Below are 20,166 nucleotides of genomic sequence, written 5' to 3'. Positions count from 1 at the left end.
CGCGACTGAACGATTCACCAAACTTTCGTATTTCACTGCGTGGTAATTTCTACCTGGGAGCAGATTAGAGAATTGTTTCGAGTTTTCCCGGTTATAGCCTGACTAAAACAGGGTTTGGTACACGACAGGTGGTCGGTTTTCCATCTGAATCGGAAAACGACTTTACAATGTGTTACACGGACGACAGCATTTCCGACAGTTGACTTCCATTTGATTTGATTCGCATGTCGTGACAGATTTTGTCGATGAATTTTCAACTACTTGCGCGTTGTACGAATTGATTAAAGGAGCCACGATTCTTCAGCATTCAAGGGCGCGAATTGAATGTCAAGGACGAGGAAGATATCGAGGACTCGAGAGAGCGATATTTTTAGCGAATATTTTTATTGACCTATATGGAACGATCTATTTCCATCTTTATGTGGACTTACTTGGAAATGTTTGTGAAATTGATGAAAGAAAGACGCGGATTTAGACGGATTTTGCAAGAACACATTGAGATTCTACGCGAATAATTTGGAGGATTACTTGCAAATGATGTTTGAAATGGATTTTACACGTAGAAAAATCTATTTCTGTGTGATAATTTCTGTATAATAATAGAACCTTATTTTTAAATTGTTCAATAAAATAAAGTAATATATAATTTAATCATATTTTCGTATCAGTTTCATCTGTGTTTGAAATATAAATTTGAATAATAAAAAAGCAAGAATTAAAATACTGAATTCAATACTAAGTTTTATTCGAAGGATCTTCGGCTTTTAATAAATAAAAAATTCTATTTAATGAATCAAAAATTAATCTAATTTTCATGATTTCAAGAGGAAAAATCACACTTTCAGGAAATTATAAGTTGGACCAAACGTACGCTTTATTCGCAATTTACTCAAACACGAGAATGATCTAGTAGCTTTAAACGTATCCTAGTGCCAAATAGGCTTGGAAATGCTTATGCAGTTGTTTCACCGATCGAACGTCCCAGTGTCTCGGGCAAGTAGTTTGACGGAAGCTTATATTCAAAGTATTAAGGAAACTTAAGGAACCACGTGGATTAAACGATTGAATTTTGTTTGACTAGCTTAGAATTTTAGTCCGCTTGTTTCTGCCAAAAGTTCTTGCATAAAGTTCTTATGTGAAATGTTTGGAAGTACACATTGCCAAATATATGTATTTTCTAGCGAAAGTTTCATACGTTCAATATGTTTGCTATTATTTATTTTGTCTACGAATTATGATAGTATAAATAGTGTAATTAGCATGTGTATCAAAGTATCGATCTCCTTAACGTTCTACAATAATATTCTAAAATTTAACTACACTGAATTCTATTATTAATTTAAATATCGCCTAACAAAATTTAACGTTTAATAATAATTTTCTTATTCAAATTCAACACTAAAGTGGAAAAACGCGGAACCTTTGGAATTGCAGTTTTGTGTTGTATAGTAGCTTCTACAATACGATGTTTTTACATTCAGTTATTTCCAACTCATTCGAGAAGAAAATCTTCGAGATTCAAAAGAAACGAAAATTTTTTAGAATCTCGTAACTAAGATCGGCTATCCAAAATCCTGTATCGGTGTTACATAGGTACAGGCGGATTAACACAAGTAAATCATATATGTATAAGCTCATTATAGATAGGGCTAGATTCACTGCGGAACACCTGCAACCTAATTATAGCCCAAGTTTCGCTTCGTTATAAATGTACAACCCTGATGTAGACTTCGTGACGCGAATATGTTTAAACAGATCCATTATCTCGATCAAGTTTATGATAATTCACGATCGAATTTGCTACAGATCTCTTGAAGAAAGTATTCAGATCTGCACACCAATATCCTATTAAAATTTAATTTTGCTCTCATATAAGGAAAAAAAAAGAAAAAGAAGCAAGATATACAACTTATCACCTTCTTCCCCTATGTTTCTGCGCGAAGAGTTACTCGAGGATCGCGGAAAGCTCAAGGAACACGGTGTGAACGAAGCTTTAAACTGATGCGCGTCGCGGCGACTCAGGTGGAGGCGCGCGTTGCGCACGCACGTCAGATTTTCGCGGGGTTCCCCGCGTCAGCCGCGTTCCGCGCGTCGCGTCGCGTCGCGTCGGCCCCTCAGTAGGCCACTGTCATTCCGTCGAGTTGCATCTTGCCAGCGGAGTACACTTTCTCCCGCCCACGCGAGATCAAACCGCGCGAATCCAAAATCACCGCGAATCAACGGCGACCAAGTCGAAATTTTTCCCGCGCAACTACGCGATCTCCAGAGTCTGATCAACCCTCGGTTCTTCGACTCTGTTGCCATCATCGCCTCCTTTCACCACTGTCTATAATATATATATCGCTTTTTTCGTCCTCGATCGTCGCATCGTTTGCGATACGATACGCGTACATACATGTGGATCCAACAACGGTACCCTTGAATCACTTCCACCGTTGTACGCTCGAGATGTTGCGGTTTACCCCGACCATCCATCGTTACCTCGTGAACTGCTACAACTCTTTGATCGTGTGCCGTACATTGCTTTTCGAAATTCATGCCGTGGACTGAGCCACGCGTTCCACGTTCGCTGCTTTTCTTCCGCGTTGGTGGCTATCACCGGTTTTTCATTTCGCTTCATCTTGGTCGTCTCTTTTATCTGACCTTCGTTCGAAGAGATTGCTCTTTTTTTAGTTTTGTTGTTGTTGTTCTTCTTCTTCTTATTATTTAAGTTGTTATTTAAAATCGTGCGTCTTCTTGAGGATTGTCGTGTCGAGAGGCGATTTTTCAAACAGTATGAAAGTGTTGTATACGTAGACTTCTTTGATGATTTCTTATAGTCGTACGAATCGCTTAAAAACTATATTGACTCGATAATTTCACAAACGGAGAAAAAGGTGACGATCTGACGAGCATTATCTTCGAAATTCGCTGTAATTATACTTTACTTCGCGGATATCTTCGATAATCTTCCGTATATAAACTGGTTTAATACAATAGTAATCTCAACTTCATAAGTAAAGAAATAAGAAAATTTACCTTGCGATAAGTAGTTTTATGAAAGTAAGATATTCAGTCTTCGTGATGTGAAAATTGACTGAACGTGAAGTTGATCAATTCGGCTCCTAAGAGTCTTGTACATATATACATGTACATACAATGTACAGACTATCTACAAAATGTCATTTTCCACCTCTTTTATTTAGAAAGACTTACCCTCTATTCGGTTCTCCTTTGTGGCAGCAAAGAACAGAGGCTTTTAACGTTCTCTCGGGACAATAAATTCCTGTGATCCACGTTTACTACGCTTCGGCATTCGTGTAATTAAAGATTCAGAAATTAGACTGCTGCGAGCCATTTCCTAATCCCTGAACGAGTTCACCGGTTCTTCAGTGAAACGCAAAACCTTGTAATTATCCTGTTCCTTAAAAGTGACAGTTCGTATTTGCGCACCGTGGTGTTTCAAGGAGAGACTGAAAAGGCTCGAAATATGTAACACAGCTTTAATTAGACAGTGGTTCCTTTGTCTTTGGTTACAAGGCGGAAGCTTTTAATCCGTTTATGTTTGTCTTGGATCGGATCGAGTTCTCTCTTTGTTCGCTTTCGCGGAGAAAACTTGCCTAAAAGGGGGAAGATGGGCACGAAGAACACCGAAAAATCCGCAGAAACTTTCCTGTCCATTAAACGTGACGCACAGGTTACCCGGCTTCTCCAGTTACCGGGTTAAAAACATTCTTTTTAAAAATTTAAAAATTTTCTTTTCTTTCCTGGTTTCTTCATACTCCACAGAGGAATAGAAACGTTTCAACGTATTTCTTTCTATCTTTTTCGTTTCTTTACCCGAGTTCGATTGGTTTAATGCAGAACTTTCGTTTAACCTCTCGATATTAACTTTTATTTGATCCATAGAACTTCGATTACTAGTTTCGATATCCAGTCTCGTTTTCTTCGTGGTCTTCGATGGCTGATAAAAACTTTTCCTCTTTGCTAATCATTAGGTTTCGGATTATTAAATGTCCAATCGTCTAATAGTACTCTTACATAATTAAGTAAATTTAGTGGTGTGAACATTCGAAAGACTCTTTAGGAATATTCAGCTCTGTGGAAATTAGTCATACAACTTTTTCAATTAATATTTGGCTTCCAGTTTAGTCAAATTTCAATCGTACAATAGCGTTTTTACATAATTACAATGGTTTCGTGCCATGACAATTCTGCAGCAATCTCACATGACATTCTGAATTAATATTCGACGTATTTATTTATACATCCTTGTTATAATATAAAGTTTGTAAGTCAGTTACGTATAACAAATCGTTTAGTAACTCGTTAACGTGTATAGCATCGAACGAGAAAAGCGAAAATTCTTCGCGAATCCTGAAATTCGCTGAAGTCTTCCTCGAAGAGACAAGCGATTCGAACCGATTTAAATAAACCGAGAAAAAAATTGCTATTTGAAATACGCGAACGAGGATTCTGACAGAGAAACGCGGCTTTCGAAAGTGGCGGACGGGTGGAAGGCGATTCAAGGGTGTCCATTGTTAACGATGTCAACAACTGCTCGAGCAAATCACGAAGACTCGTGTCGCGACGCGCCTCTTTGGCTCTTCCATCGTGCAACGGATCTTGCACGAAACGGGACCGTGTATTCCTTCGATTACTACGATTCTCTCTATTCAACCACTCAGAGAAGTACAAAGGAAACTAAAACAAGCCAGAAACATGAAAAATTCGTCTTAACTGGCGCTTATTCCCCGTGAAAGTGATCCTTCGGTGCACGAGGCTAGCGTAAAGAGGCGTGTAATTTCACTGACTTCTCATTCTTCGTTTGTCGAACAGATATTCGTCGTAGCTAACCTGGATGATTTCGCAGTGAACGCCGAAGTGGAAATTATTGCCATTCGTTCTTTAAAATAAAATATGCGAATTTTTCACAGATACGCACGAATTTAGTCGATGTTGCTGTCGATCGCGGTCCAGTTTCAACAAAATGGGTTCATCGTCGTCGTCGTATAATGATTAACTCCGTCAATTTTTGTTGATCAGACGAAGCTGTTCCTCGTGGATCCTTGCCGCGGTTTGAGCAGCGGATTTCGATAAAAAGAGAAAAGTAAAGAAGTGGCGCCCATTGGGCGTGCTGCAACATTGGCTCGGTCGATTAATTTGATTAGATATAAATATCGCAGGATGTGCGCCGGCTGATCTGCATGATTTTCTGCGCTGCTTGTCAAAGGTGTCGGCTGCCTCCTTTTTCACTGTCTCTTTTTCTCTCCGTCTCTGTCTCACGCTCTCTGTCTTATGTCAGTATCTCTCTGTTTTCCCTTCCCTCCTGGTAAACACGTAAAATTCGTCCCACCTCCGCCACCTGTACGGCCCCGTCCTCTCGATTCCTCGAATACGACAGATGCGCACAACGTTTGGAAATAATTCGTGCGAGCCAGAACGTGCGAGATCCGAGATCGATCGAAGTTGGAAAGTTTCGTGATGCAGTGATCCGAGGGGATCGCGATACCACCACTCTCAGCCGAATCCGAGAGAAATGGACAAGGACAGGCATGGGCAAGGTAAGTGACGTCTCTATCGTATGCGTTTTCCTATCCAACTTTCCACTGTTCTTCCAGAGTTCTTGATATACTTGCTTAACCCTTAACTACGTTGCAGTTTCATCGTCGAGTATGTAGTTAATTTAGGTTAATTTAGGGATTCTAGCTGCATACATTATGCGTAAAGACGAACTTTGAATGTCAGCTTTCGGTTGATCCAGTATTAATTGTTAGATGAATTATTAGTTCCTGGTGTACTAAGGTTTTGCATTTTAGAGTTAAGTTTACAGTTACTTCAGCAGCTCTAGAAAAAAAGGAAGCACCGTCTTTCGCTTTATGTTATATTTGTAGCAGTGATCGTGCATTTCTTGTGTTACAGAGAAAAAAAGAAAATAGATTACTTTCTTATTATACTATTACTTATTATACTATACTATACTATACTCAAAGTCCGTAGTTAAGGGTTAAAATGCTTTTGTAATACACAAGCATCGTCGCAGATATTGTCATCCAAAAGTTTGCAGTTGTAAATTATTACGTATATGTAAATTACGTATACGTGTAAATTATTGGTATAATTGTGGTTAAGACGTTATTAGGAGAGTTAAATAATTTTCAACTTCTCCGTTATATAAACTACGCGAGACTCAGGAAGAAGATCTCGTTAACATTATGCTCCGACTGCTATGAATTTAGAACAAGAGTAAGTAACTCTAACTTTTTGAATGACGTTATATGTCAGAGAATCGGTAGTTTATCGTTGCAATATAATGTTGCAAATGAAACGCGTAAAAATATATTGCATGTAACTCGCGCATGAGGATCTTAAATTACACGAAAGATGTTTCAACTAAATTACAAGAATCGTTGAATTCATAATGTTTCGAGACGCCACCATTGTTTCTGCTATATTGAATTAAATTACACGTCTGTACCATGTCGAATTAAATTACGTGTTTTTATCACGTCACATGACTGGAACCATAAAATGTAATCTACATAAGAATATACGTACGATCGGCACAGGCTATTGTGCATCTTTTTACCAAACGACAGCGTAATACATATTGATGATGCGAAAGGCGCTTACGCTTGTTACATGCAGCTCGTAGAAGTATCACGGTGATGCTGGAAATTTTGGTGAAATACAGAAAGATACAGCTGCGGCGGATGCGCTAAATCTAGAGCTCGTTGCGCCGACTGGAAAGTCCTCTTTGCGTTTTAATTGAAAATACGTGTTAAACAAGGGAAAATAATTTCTGTCTCTAGAGACTATTCGGAGCTAGAGGGAGAAATTATTACCATCTTGAATCACGTACCTTTTGTTTGAGAAGCCGACCTTTCAGTTGTCGCAACGTGAAGAGTGCATCGTGAAAATATACTGTTATTATCTCGGAGAATGAATTTTTGAAATAAAAATCAATTTTAAACTACGACTCTGATACACAACAATGTGATTATCGGAAATTATTCGTGCAGTATATTAAAAATTTTACATCTCCAATTGTTTTCGCGATATTCTATCGTTATAGTTGGAAACGTTTGAAAGAAAAACGACGTATTTATCATTTTTATTACTCGCAAAGACTTTTAACCGATATGAGCAACTAAACGTACAAAATGTAAATCACCGTCATTTCATCGACAGAAACTTTTGGTAATAAAAGAGTTACGATCGTGAATATATATAATTGAGGGTTTGAAAAAGATAATATGGTTTTGAAGGAATTCCAAAGTATCGGGAAATCTCGTTTACGGTTTGAAGAAGTTTGAAACAGCGAGTCGAAGCTCTTTGCTCTAGTAAACAAAATAGTTTAACGCAATAATGCCATCGGAGTAACACGACTAACAGGACAACGTTTGCGTGAAAAAATTCCAATGAAATAAATAACTTCAATTTATATTCCTAACTTCCTTTGACATGGTTATTCGAGAAGAAGTTTCGCTACGGTTCGTTTTTAATTAAATTGAAATACATGACGGTATATGTTGGTATAATTAGAAAAAAGTAGAAATATTCAACTGTTTCTTGTAGGGTCTGGTATTCCATAATTTCTCTTGCGTTTGACACTTTTATAAATATCCACCTCGTGGAAGTTTCAAATAAAAAACTGACTTCGATCGCTCTCGAACTATAACGTGACAGGTTCAACGTGAGTTTATTGAATTCGCAGAATCTCCGATTCCGTTACAAATATTTCAATCACGCTTGTGTGTAGCGCACATTACGCGCGAAAAGCGAACTTTAACCTGCTGTAATTGAAGTTTTATTCGTTTGGGCGGAAACGTAGATGGTTAAACATTTCTCTTAAAAACACGTATGACGGTCAGAGATCAACGAAGAAACTGTTCACTTGGTGACAGTATGACAGTACTAGACGAAATAACATTTAACACGAAGATCTATACAGGGTGGTTGGTAACTGGTGGTACAAGCGGAAAGGGGGCGATTCTACGCGAAAAAAGAAGTCGAAAATATAGAATAAAAATCTTTTTTTTTTATACAGTGAGATCCGTTATAACGAGACGCGATAAAGTGCACGCGTACCGAACGAAAATTCAAAGTCGATTTTCTCGAAAACAAAGCCTCGAACGAAAAATTGTTATTCTATATTTTCGACTTCTTTTTTCGCTTAGAATCACCCCCTTTCCGCTTGTACCATCAGTTACCCACCACCCTGTACATGGAGATATAGACGTATGTATTCTTGAAGCATCACCAACGAACGATGTTTTCTTGCACGTCGTATTTATAAAAATCGCATTTACTAAATAACTTAATAGACCTTGAACTTCGAAATAATAAACTGTAAAAAGAACACTAATAACAGTAATAGCAATATAGAGAATACACGTAAACATTAGCGTAGTAAAGTACGTCTTCGAACATCGTACAAATTTCCAAGTCACATGGTATTACTGAGGGGATAAGTTGACCAGGTAACACAATCTTTTTAAGCTCTTCAACTCTAACCCTGTCCCCAATAAGTGCACATAGGTATTCTTTACGTTAAAACATATAGCACAGCTAACAAATTCTGGACAAATTCTTAGACAATTTTAAATTTTACAAATTTTCGACAATGCCAGATTCGTTTAGAAACAATCATTCATGTTGAAACGTGTACGTAGAACATCAACGAATCAATCAGAAATTTCAAAGTCTTCTTAAATCTGTCCCTCAAGTTGTCAGCCACGTTAGATTCGACTAAGAGCAAAAATCATTTTCTCTTGGGTGTATAGTATTTTATAAAGCAAAGTGCATCGATCACGGATGTTTAATTTTTAACTTCGTAATAACTTGACGACTCGAGTCTGGCTCGAGCTGAAATTCTATTCTATGGACGGTACTTCGCGAGAAATCTTTTCCGCGGTGCGAACTTTCTTCGCCTCTTCCTTTACACGTCGTATAGACCTCTGTTATTTACTTCGAAGCTCTAATTCACTTAAACGACGACTCCAGGTTAAACTACTGACCCCGGACCCTTCCACGCGAGATTTCCTATAAATAACCGGCACTTTTTTTTTTTTTAATCCGATGAAATGCATTTCTTTTGCATTTTTCCCCTCCTTCCATCCTCCTTCCAATCGTGGCTATTTTGTTTTATTTTTTTAACGATGTTTGAAGTTTTGGTTGAGTAGAAGATGCCGTATGTATATCGTTTTTATTCAATTGCGATACAAGTTACACGAAATTATACCAAAATGTAGCTACTATTAATTACGTTAATGCAATTAGTATATATATTAGGCTATCGTTGTTAGATTAGATACCGATGCCACCAATATTACCACATAATTGTTTGTGCAACTGATCCTGTCAATTCTTTATTTAAGAATAAATTTAATAAAATATCTATTGGCTCAAATCCGACATAAATTAAACGATAATACTAAATTATTGTTATCGTACAATAATTAATATTACTACGTAAACGATCGTAATATTAATTATGACACGCTACCCTTGAATGTACAAGATACGTACGTAATTATATGCGTGGCATTAATACGAGTTTATTATTGTTGGATACTATCGATACTGTTATGTAATTGTTTGTCAAATTTATTATGTGAATTTACGCTGTATATATCTTACTATGCCTCGGTTTATTTTATTAAGGCGAAACTGAAATGCAAGAACGGAAGCAACTACAACAGCAGGGTTAAAGAGAACGCAATTCTTTGTAACTTACAACGTTCCTCGAACTTGAAAGATCCGATATACTTGTATTTATCCGGAATATTTTAAACGAAATGATCAATTTGTAATTTAATATTCTTTTTACAAGGCCACGTTATTTCCCACACGTCGACTTAATTTATTTCATCTCCAGATAAAACACGGATTTAACCAGAGCATGTAAACGTAAATTAAGATGTAAACCAGTTAACGTCTAGATACGACGGCTGATAAAAGGAACAATGGAACGAGTCAAGCGTAACGCTTTCGAACATACGTACTTGCCATCGGAACTTCGATTCCGACATTAACTTCTCTCGAATCGACGCAATAACGAGTTTGTCCCGTCGAACCAAGATTTAATAGACTAAGGTCAATTCATTAGTCGAACAGTTTAACTCATTCTGGGCAGATGCTGAATGCCGCGCGATGTTAGAAAATCAATTTTCCAATTCTATCGAGAACAGCATAACTCGGCTGTTGGAACTGCGAACTTCCGAGCACAAGCGTTCTAACTGGATCGCGTTGAAAAGCTTTCATTTACGATCTTGCGTATAACGTTAGATGCGTTGTGTAATTGCGACTAATGCTTACAAACTAAAAATAAATGAAAGAATCGCTATTACGAACGATCCTATTTATAATTAATTTATAATTAATCAAGCGGATAGAAGCAAGTAAAACGATATTTGTTTGTGCTTTGGAAAAGAATTTAGAAAATATATCATCACGCGATATTTTGTAAAAAATTGTATTAACTCGCGGTTCAAATCTCTCGTCTTAATCCGCAGGTTGATTCGATTTCGCTTGATTCTATCGTTTCACGGTGGCTTAATTGTAATCCAACGAGCTTCGTTAAAAAATTGTTTCAAATTAAATGCAAATATCACGCGTTGTTTAAGTCTAAACGAGGTTTCAAACGTTCTCTCTTCCTTTCACTGCGTACTTTATTTCTGCAATAAACGTAACAAACGTAAAACTACCACCAAACAAATAGCATCTATTTATTCTACTTATGAACATTATTGTACAAATTTTACGTACAAATAGCATCTATCTATTCTACACGAAATCCTAACAAGAAACCTTTAAGTATTCATTAATAATAACAGCTGAACCAGTCAACCTTTAGAAAATATATTAACTTGCTTATGCGAGTTATTGGACGCATGTAACTCGAATAACACAGGATGCATCGTGAAATACGAGCTCAATCACAATGGGGTTGCATCGGAACCGAATAAAAAAGAAAGTTTAGAACATGTTTATTGTGCAAACATTTCTGTTATCTGACCTTGTTCCCAAGTTACAACTGTATTGTGGTAATAAATTTCATTTCGGGCTGCCATAGAGCTTCGTATTTCGTGTCGACTATTTGCGAACGTTCTCATAACGTTCTATGAGGCGTTCCATTCTGTTCTTTTGACGAGGGAGTGCTACGTGTCGAAAATTTCTAATAGCGTCCTCCGGGACTGGTTCAAATAACTCTACCGGCATAAGAAAAGTCGTAACACGGAAATAGGGTGAAGCAGAGTAGACGTTTACGCAGACTTTCCTTTCTTTATTGTTTTCTAGCGAGGTGAAATTGCTGGACAACTGAAGTTCGCGAAGCACACTGTACGACCGATTAACGCGAATCCTCCACAGTCAAATCGCGTAGAATTGGCTTTAATCCTTGACAATTTGTTAACGCGAGACTCAAACAGAAAGCAAATCGACGCGACGGTAGAATTACGACTGTAGAATTTTAATTCCACTGTTACTTGAATTCTTTTGAAATTCATTCTGGTGGAATCTCTCTTTTTCGAATATTTTCTACCACGTGTGTTGGTTCTTTGATCTACAACAGCGATAAAAAGTAGCGATATTTATCGACCAAACGACAAAATTATTCGATTAAAAGACACTTAGAAGCATTAGAAAACATAGACAACAATGCATTTGGCAGTTACTTGTTCAGAAAGCTGCTCGATTCGTATCTGTGTGTATGAATACGAGTGTACGTATCATTTAGACACTTTTTACCACGTTGGAAATCGTTTCTTCTAGGATATATTTCATAGTTTTGTAAAATAGTACAACAGAACTTCATTTATCTAAACTCGTTGGGAGACAACCAGTTTGCTGTGTATAATTCGAGTTCATATAATAAAAGCTCACTAATTGTCCTCTCTAATTATAGTATTTCGTTCGCGTAATAGAAGCTCACGTTCGGACAAGCGAATTCAAGCAGCGAAAGTCCAGCTAATCGGATATTGACTAAAATCTAGTTCCAACGAGTCGAGCTCTAGTCTGTAGCTTTGGGACTTTTCTTCGCTTTACGACTTTCCTCGGAGAACTCGTTCGTTAATTATCGCGACGAGTGGAACGATAAACTGCAACAACTTGCCATCGTCGCGGAGAAAACTACTGGTAAAAGCAACGCGTACTAAAAAGTCGCCCGGTTGATGGAAAACTTCGAAGCGAATGTCGTTGCTCACGCGCCACCCGATTTATTTCCGGTCAACGGTCGAACATGCAGAATGGTAAAATCGGCAGTGACAGCCGCTTTCTAAATTCGCTGCAATTCCATTTCGAGTTGGAGGCGAAGTTAAGGCGCTTTTGTCCGACGGTGGTTGAATCATGGTCCATGTTCCACGATAGCTTAGAGTGGATCCGCGAATAAAGACAGGTTCGATCAACGTTCATAAACTTACAGTACTTTCGGCCATCTGGAAAATTTCCTACCGATGGTTTCTCCCTTCTTCGGAAAAGTAATTTACCGGCCAAAAGCGTGCAAGGGCGCATACGTTCGCAGCAGTTACTACGTGCCTGGCATTGAAATTTTTATCTTAACTTTTGAGATTTATGACATCTTTTCTTCCGCGAATTGGCAAACGTCCTCTGTTTCGGCGGTGAACGTGGACAATTTTTGGCTGCGCTCGCTCTGGCGGATGTATTGCTTGAAATAAAACACACAGTAAATGTGAAATGACCTAGTAAGAAGACATCCTAAATCTATAATTTGATGGAAGTTCGGTGTATGGCAGTTCTTAAAAATATTTTATCAGCTATTCTTTCAATGAAATTTATCGATACAGTAGATACATCTGGACTGATATCTCGAAAATCATCATAGCTGGTGGGTTGGTACGTGGTCGAATTTTGTATTTTTAGATGACAAATTTGATTACGTGGATAGGTTCGAAAAAGAAAAAAAAACACACTTTCGATTAATACGGAAGAAATAACGTTTTTAATTTTTAAAAGATTTGTTGTTAGATATTTATAAATTTTCGTGTTAACTCGTGGGAAGTATTATTGGTTAAACTGAAATATGGAGTGGACATGGAATGATTTAACGAGTCGTCGATTGGTCGTCAATTTTTATGAAAATAAATAGAATTTTATGAAAAATCATGTAGAGAACATATATCTCTTTTTCGTTACCAATCATTCACATTCAGAGGAGTGAAAATTGCGTTCAAAGTTGCAGATAGCAAATACAAACCTGTTCAGAACATTACAACACTTTTTAGTAGGTAAAAAATTTGAAAATATTGACATTCTCAAAAATAGCTTAGAAAATTATTTTAAAGAAAAACAAGAGAACTTTTATCGAGATGGAATAATGGCCCTACCAGAAAAATGGGAAGAAGTTGTACAACGAGAGGAGGATTACATTTTTTCATGAAACTGAAAGGTATGTAAACAATTTTAACATATATAACCGCTCGAAAAACGGCAAGAACTTACGGGATGACCTGATATTTGTCTAGCATTTGGGAAACTATTATAGTTAAAGAAATAATGCGAAGAATCAAACTTGGGAAGTGGGAAGTTCTCCTAACTTTGTTAGCAACGTTCAAGTTGTTGCTTGAGTGGATATGGTTGTTCTCTTTTCTTCGTAAATAGTTAGCATTGCCTTCTTATCTAGAACATCGTTCCAGGAAGGCGCAGAATTTTCTTTCTGGTTAGAAAGAATCGTCGAACTAATGGAAGTATAGTGTGACTCTGAAACGATATAAAAGATCTTTGGGACAAACTTTCTACTTGTGACGTGATACAGAGCGAAGGTTTCGATTTAAGGTACAATTATTCCAATGTTGGCAGCCTTCTTGGGTAAAACAATTCCGCTTAAATTATTGCTTCGTTATACGAGATGTCACATAAGACTTTTATCAATATAATCGACGTAACGTAATCTATGCGTATGAAACTAGAGACGCGTTTTTATTTAATGCACCTTTTTGTAGAGCCAAAGAGAAGCTCTCTTCTCTCTCTAAGATTCTCCGGCGAGATACAGACCACCGCTTAAAAGTATGTGGATAGTTGCTGATTTTTAAAATAATTCAATTACAAATAGATTAAATTATCATTATTTTTCCATAACTCTCGCAAATAACTTTCACGTTAGAAACTTATTACAAATTTTGGGATTATTATTTTTTTCTGGAACAAGGATTCGATATATCTCATGTTACGATAGAAATTACAATTTTATATAATACGATTAACTAACTAACATTTTCTACGTATTTTTTCCACTCAATCGCTGATAGATTTTTTACTCACAAGCGAAGGTCTAACGTAGAATAGCTATCTGGTAAGAATATTATTTCTTGTTTTAGAAAATTTTCCGTAGTATTGAAAAACTTTGGAATTAACTGAAATATGAGGCGATTTTAAAACGAAGGGGCAAAGTTCTAGGACGAAGTTCGTATTTGTCACAAAGAGAGAATGAAAAAGTTTCCTTTCCGATTATTTGCAAGTTGAAAGTTCCCTTGGGCAACGTGATTCAATTTCGATCGTTGCTCTAATGAATATTCCTACTTGGATAATATTGATTTATATAAGACTTATCTTAAGAAAATTCAACGTTCCAATTTTTCAAGAGTTCTTTTGTTATTGATAGAATAAATCTGGCATTGTTACAGCGCTATCGTATTTATCGTATTGAAGTGAGCTATAAACGGATGCTGTTACTATTGTCTCGTGCTACAATTACTCCATTTATACGGATAATTGACAGGCGTAATTGCTCATTGTTGGTGAAACAATTAGTTCGATATGTTATTTCATTCTACCGATTACAAGGATTTTTCTAATTGAACATGACTTTTAAATTAAAAATACATGAAAATAAATGATAGATATTATTCGTTCGGTTTAAACGGTTTAATTCCACTTGTGTACCAAGGAAGGTAAAATGGAAACTTGTCTCTTCACGAAATTGTACATTCACACGTTATTAAATTATTTTCTATTTCATTATATATGTTGATAACTCACTACAAACGAAATATTACGAAACGAATATACATGTACGTACACCTACAATTAGTTCCGATTGTGGTAAATCACCAACACGTGTAATAAATAAAGAAAGTTTTAATAATATGCAAATACAATTCGTTGAAATAACATTCAGTTTAAATTTTACTTTTGTAGAACGAAGATCTACGACGAATCTATATGTAGCCGTGCGAGGATCGCGTAAAACATAAAATTCAATGTATTAAAGGTAATCTTTCACGTAAGATATGAAGGTCTTAAAGTATTACCGTTTTTCAGATCCCCTATTCAGCTGCATTGGGTATATCGTACGGTAAATAAGTCCTTTTATAATAAAAAGTACACGACATTATTCGTTTCGTGCTTTTGTAATTATTAGCCCCATGCGTAGCGAAGAATGTGAAAATATTTTATCTCTAAAATATTCTTTATTCAGATACAATACAATGCCTTCTTGTATTACCATATTCTTTAAATCTTTGTATATTACGAATAATTAATATTACGTTTAAGAGGCGAATTTTTAGAAAATATTAGAATTTATATAACAATTTATGTCAGAAATTTTGGTTCCAATTATTTAATATTAGACACGTCTGTGGGTATGTGAAACGACAAACGAAATTTCCTCCTGATTAAAAACGTGATATATAATTCGAATTTTCTGTATTCCATAGAAGAGCAATTTTAGAATTCGATACGTTGTCAATCAAATTCCAGATCAAAATTATCTTTCTACGGTGGACAACGTGTCGATTACTGTCACATCGTGTCGCGATTAAAAGCGCAGCATCGTTGTACGATTGTTCCGTTCGGCGCTTAATAAAGCCATTATCTCACAGTTTCCTTGTCGTGGTTAAAATCAAGCATTTTATCTGACCGCTGGCCTGGTCGAAACGATAAATTTGTCCACCGGCGACGAGCAGCTTGATTCCTTCCTTTCTCCGCTCCGGCCATTTAATGATCGGTTTTCCACCGGGTGGCTCCATTCGCCGCTTCCTTTTCCATTTGGTTTCATTTTCAACCAGGTGGTTATTATCGTCCCGTAGCCGGAGAATTTATGATGCAGACGTTGCCGAGTATGATTTTGATTAATCGCTATCGTACCAACGACGACGTTTAATTTATGAATAGAATGTCCGTACGCGATGAGACATGTAATTGGAACGAGTGATAGACCGCGTTTAATCAAGAACGAGGGAATGCCGGAGGAAAAATTGAATTTAGTATCTCACGATTTGATTGGTTTACGTGGGATATGTACGTATATGTGTATATGCTAATTAAATCTTCATATGTAATATGCTAGAGTTTAAAGTATCCGAAGTAAAGTGTTCGCAATAGTATTTCATATTTTATACACTGATAAATATATAACAATTTTATTCGTCTTATACGTTTGGACGAAACGGATCTTCGTTTAGGTTTCTTCGCTTTTTTAATCACGTTTATGAAAATACGAAATTGCATAAAAATCCGTTATTATGAAAATAATTCGTTCAAAGTAACATGCTGGTAATAATACTTAACAGATACAGAGATTTGTAATAAAGTGTATTAGATCGAATGGTAATTACACGTATGGTTGGTAATAGCAAATCAGAAACATATAGAAGACATATAGAATTTCAGAAGTTCCATAAAATATCTGAAAGAACTTTCTGAACATCGTGCGATCTATGTAAAATTCGTCTATAAAAAGTTACACGGTTACATTTCCATGTTTATGAGAGAAACAGAGTTGCAGAAAAATGAGTTTTGTTACCTTTTTCTTATTATCTCTTTTTATCCGCAAGCACGAAACATAAATCGTTTCAACTGATAACTTTATTTTACGCATGACTTTTATTATACTCGATTTCACATCTACTATATATACGTTCATTTGCACACTGCTGCCTTTTAATAATAATTGAACACACAGGAAAAACGAATGCAACGGTTTCACGTGTACCGTTTAATTAAAATTTGGACAATCATCGATCGAATAACGATATACTATCAATTTTAAATAATATTTGTATGGTATAAAAGTTATTGCCTTATACCGTTTTCATTGTTATTTTACGTTCCTGTATTATACGTTTGTCGATCTGTAAGCACCGTTATATCTTTTATCGATTATCCATGAACTTGGATTACGTAAAACATCCAGTAATCGAATCGTGATTTACGTTCGCTGATAATAATTAGCAAATGATAGTAAAGGATACGTAGATAGCTATTGAGTGAATTCCCACGAAATTTCGTGTAGAGGAGACTCGGTGCATTACGTGAAGTTAAGGAGAGATTTTAGATCAGCATATCGATCGGAAACTACGTCATGCAATTTGTTATTTATATTTTATTTTTATTTATTTTCGCCACGTCACTTCAATTTATCCGTTCCAGATTTTCTAATCGAATTTTGTTAATATATTTTACGGGTACAATTAAGAAACGATATTATTAAGGTAAATTGTTTGAAGCTTTATTAAAAAATTATAACAAAACTAGAAAATACGAAGGAAACGGCAACGGTTATTACGCGAGATAAGAATAGATTGACGATCGATAAATGTTAATGCACCATTTTAAAAGCTACACCATTTTTTCCGATAAAAACTGACAATAAGAAATTGGGGATATTTTCCTGCACAGTTTATTTCAATTTTATTTTGTTTCAATAAATTAATCGACTTTTCATATCAATTCAATACACTCATTAATATTTGTTCTATGTATTTACATTCATCGCGTTCTATTCTCCTTGTATTTAGTACGTTCGTTGTAATAAAGTTTCAAACGACGTACTTTTATATAATATTTCCCTTACTAATAGCCATAGAACGTTCGTTGATAAAGTTCGAATGGAAAAATTTACGATATTCTGTATAGATGTGTAGACATTTAAATATTCAGCTAACGTTGTAACATTTCAGGAAATTAACGCGAAACTAGCATATTCAACGGTACTTTCGCTCTGGTAATAAGAAACAATTAATATCATCGAGAAATTGCTCTAAACTTGTTCACACAACTCAGATAATTCTCATAGTTTATACGAGAAAATTATGGATGAGACGCTGGAATCTCGAATTTCATGCATCCACAGTTGTATGTACGGTCGTCTCAAGTTACCTCTGCTTTGTGGGAATTTCAACACCACAGTCTAGGTATCATAGGAACTCGATCTTCATAATTCCAAGGATATGAAAACCGCATCAGAACATCACGGAATCGTATCGATATTGGACTAGCACGTAATTTTTGGCTCTAAAATTACCTGTATCCAAACCTCGAAAGTCCTAACGCGCTAGTCCCAAAATCCCAGACGGCAGAACCCGTAGAACGCAAATGCTCAGATCCCAGGCCTTGAATTATTGAACTTTGAAACCTCAGGTCTCGAATTATAGAATCCCCAAATCGCAAATTTCACATGAACCGGATCTTGAATCAAAGGACTTCGGATGTCTGATCTTAAATTATAAATTGTAATTCTTAGATCCGAGATCATAGATTTCGTAGACTATTATTCTGTATCATACACGACTGCTATTCTATCATAGAATCTTCCATAGATTTTCGAGCATACAAGTTTCAAACTTCAGATTCTCAATCATAGAAATTTCAAACTGCGGACTTAAACTTCGTGCCCTAGATAGATAGATCTTTGAAATTTGAAATTTAGAACCACAGAACCTATAAATGTACTTAAACCATAGAATCTTTAAATCCTGGACCACGAGTTGTCAAATTTTCAATTTACTATTACAAGAATCTCGGATTACAAATTTCAGATCAAACAGCATTTCAAACTCTACGTCCTAAATCACCTAATCGTCCTAAAGAACCTATCGATCATGTATCTTTAATCATATGATTGGGCTGCGAATTTTTATGCAAATTTATATGTTTACGAATAGATACAAGCAAAGAAATAACATCTAAATAAACAATTTCTTCACATCTGCTAAAAATTATGAAGACCGCTGTTCTTTGGATATAACTTGGATTCTATGCACTTTTCTGCACTTTCAAATTTCGCATAAACCCATAGAATCTACGATCTACGTTTAATAATCTTCAAGTTTTTGATTTTAGACTATACGCATGTATATAATCCTTGGAATTTCGAGTTCCCAAACTGCAGAAATTTTAGCAGGTTTAAATTTTACACGTTCTTCAAGAATTTCATATGCAAACTCTGTGGTCCGAAGATCCACAGTCGTGTTGTTTCTTCACGCGTTTTTTTACAACATTTTTCCCATGAATATCAAGGTTCCGCAATATCAGGTTTGCGGCGTTTGAAGTGCAGAACGCCAGAAGTAAGTTAGAAGGGGTCATACGATTCTGAGTAGGTGCATGAAGTTTGAAATGTGCGGTGTGGATTTTACTGCTTTAGTTCTGTACGTAGAGTTTACGCTACAGTTACAGAATCATAAAGTCCAGCCTCATACTGTCTGAAATTATTGATCTTGTATATAAAACAAAATTTTATATTTTTTTATATTTAAATTGCGATATAAAAAGTTTATATAAATTTTATGTAATTTTTTAATTTTATTTTCATAGCATAACCTTATCGCAATTATATGAAATTACTACTGAACGATACAAAATGCAACGTACTATCCAGAGATGGAAAGAAGTCTCGCGGGACGGTGCAGGAGCAAAAGGTTCTACTGTTCTCTATCGTCCACCGTCACGCGATATTACGATGTTTCGTTTGTATATCTGACATTTTCGACCGATACGCGCGCTTAACTTTACCACTGCGTTGAAGACTGTCTATCAAAAACGATGAATCAAGTACGCATTTCTTTCCATCTCTGTGCATGGATCTAATTAATCGCAATATGTAAATATCATAGCGTTCAAATACGTTTTTTAGCCACTGTATATTACAGACCCGAACTAATCTAAAACATTATTCCTAACAACTCACCAATCTGCATAACACAGAAGCGTCGATCACCATCGACGATTTCCATCAAACCGAGAAACAGGAAAGGAAAGGAAAGGAAAGGAAAAACCAAATGAAATCCTCGACGAAATGCATTTGGTTTGGTGATCAGTTCGGAAGGTGGAAACGAAAGGAAACTGGCAATATGTTATTCCCATCAGAGACAAACGTAAAGTCATTCCGTTCCCTCGTTTGCACCTCTGCGACCGCCGCAGGCCTTCGCGAATGATCGATACCCTGTA

The 20,166-nt window shown here is 36.2% G+C and overlaps 1 protein-coding gene across 3 annotated transcripts in view; it reads left to right on the top strand.

Moving 5' to 3' along the window:
• Nucleotides 1-2,107: 2,107 nt before the first annotated feature.
• LOC117233418 (calcium/calmodulin-dependent 3',5'-cyclic nucleotide phosphodiesterase 1-like) overlaps nucleotides 2,108-20,166 on the top strand; it is a 208,193-nt gene continuing 190,134 nt past the window's right edge. The window contains exons 1-2 of one of the 3 annotated variants that reach the window (XM_033493723.1): nucleotides 2,108-2,412; nucleotides 5,026-5,543. In XM_033493723.1, coding sequence (XP_033349614.1) covers nucleotides 5,519-5,543 — 25 coding nt within the window. In that variant the 5' untranslated portion in view covers nucleotides 2,108-2,412; nucleotides 5,026-5,518. Of the gene's footprint in view, nucleotides 2,413-4,818; nucleotides 5,544-20,166 lie in introns of all 3 variants that reach the window. The other 2 variants (XM_033493725.1, XM_033493722.1) reach the window with 2 other exon arrangements.

This window comes from Bombus vosnesenskii, unplaced genomic scaffold (assembly GCF_011952255.1).
Source record: "Bombus vosnesenskii isolate JDL3184/JDL3185 unplaced genomic scaffold, Bvos_JDL3184-5_v1.1 scf7180000013295, whole genome shotgun sequence".
NCBI lineage: Eukaryota > Metazoa > Arthropoda > Insecta > Hymenoptera > Apidae > Bombus > Bombus vosnesenskii.
Note: the sequence above shows the minus strand (reverse complement) of the source record. Positions and strands in the feature narration are given on the sequence as shown.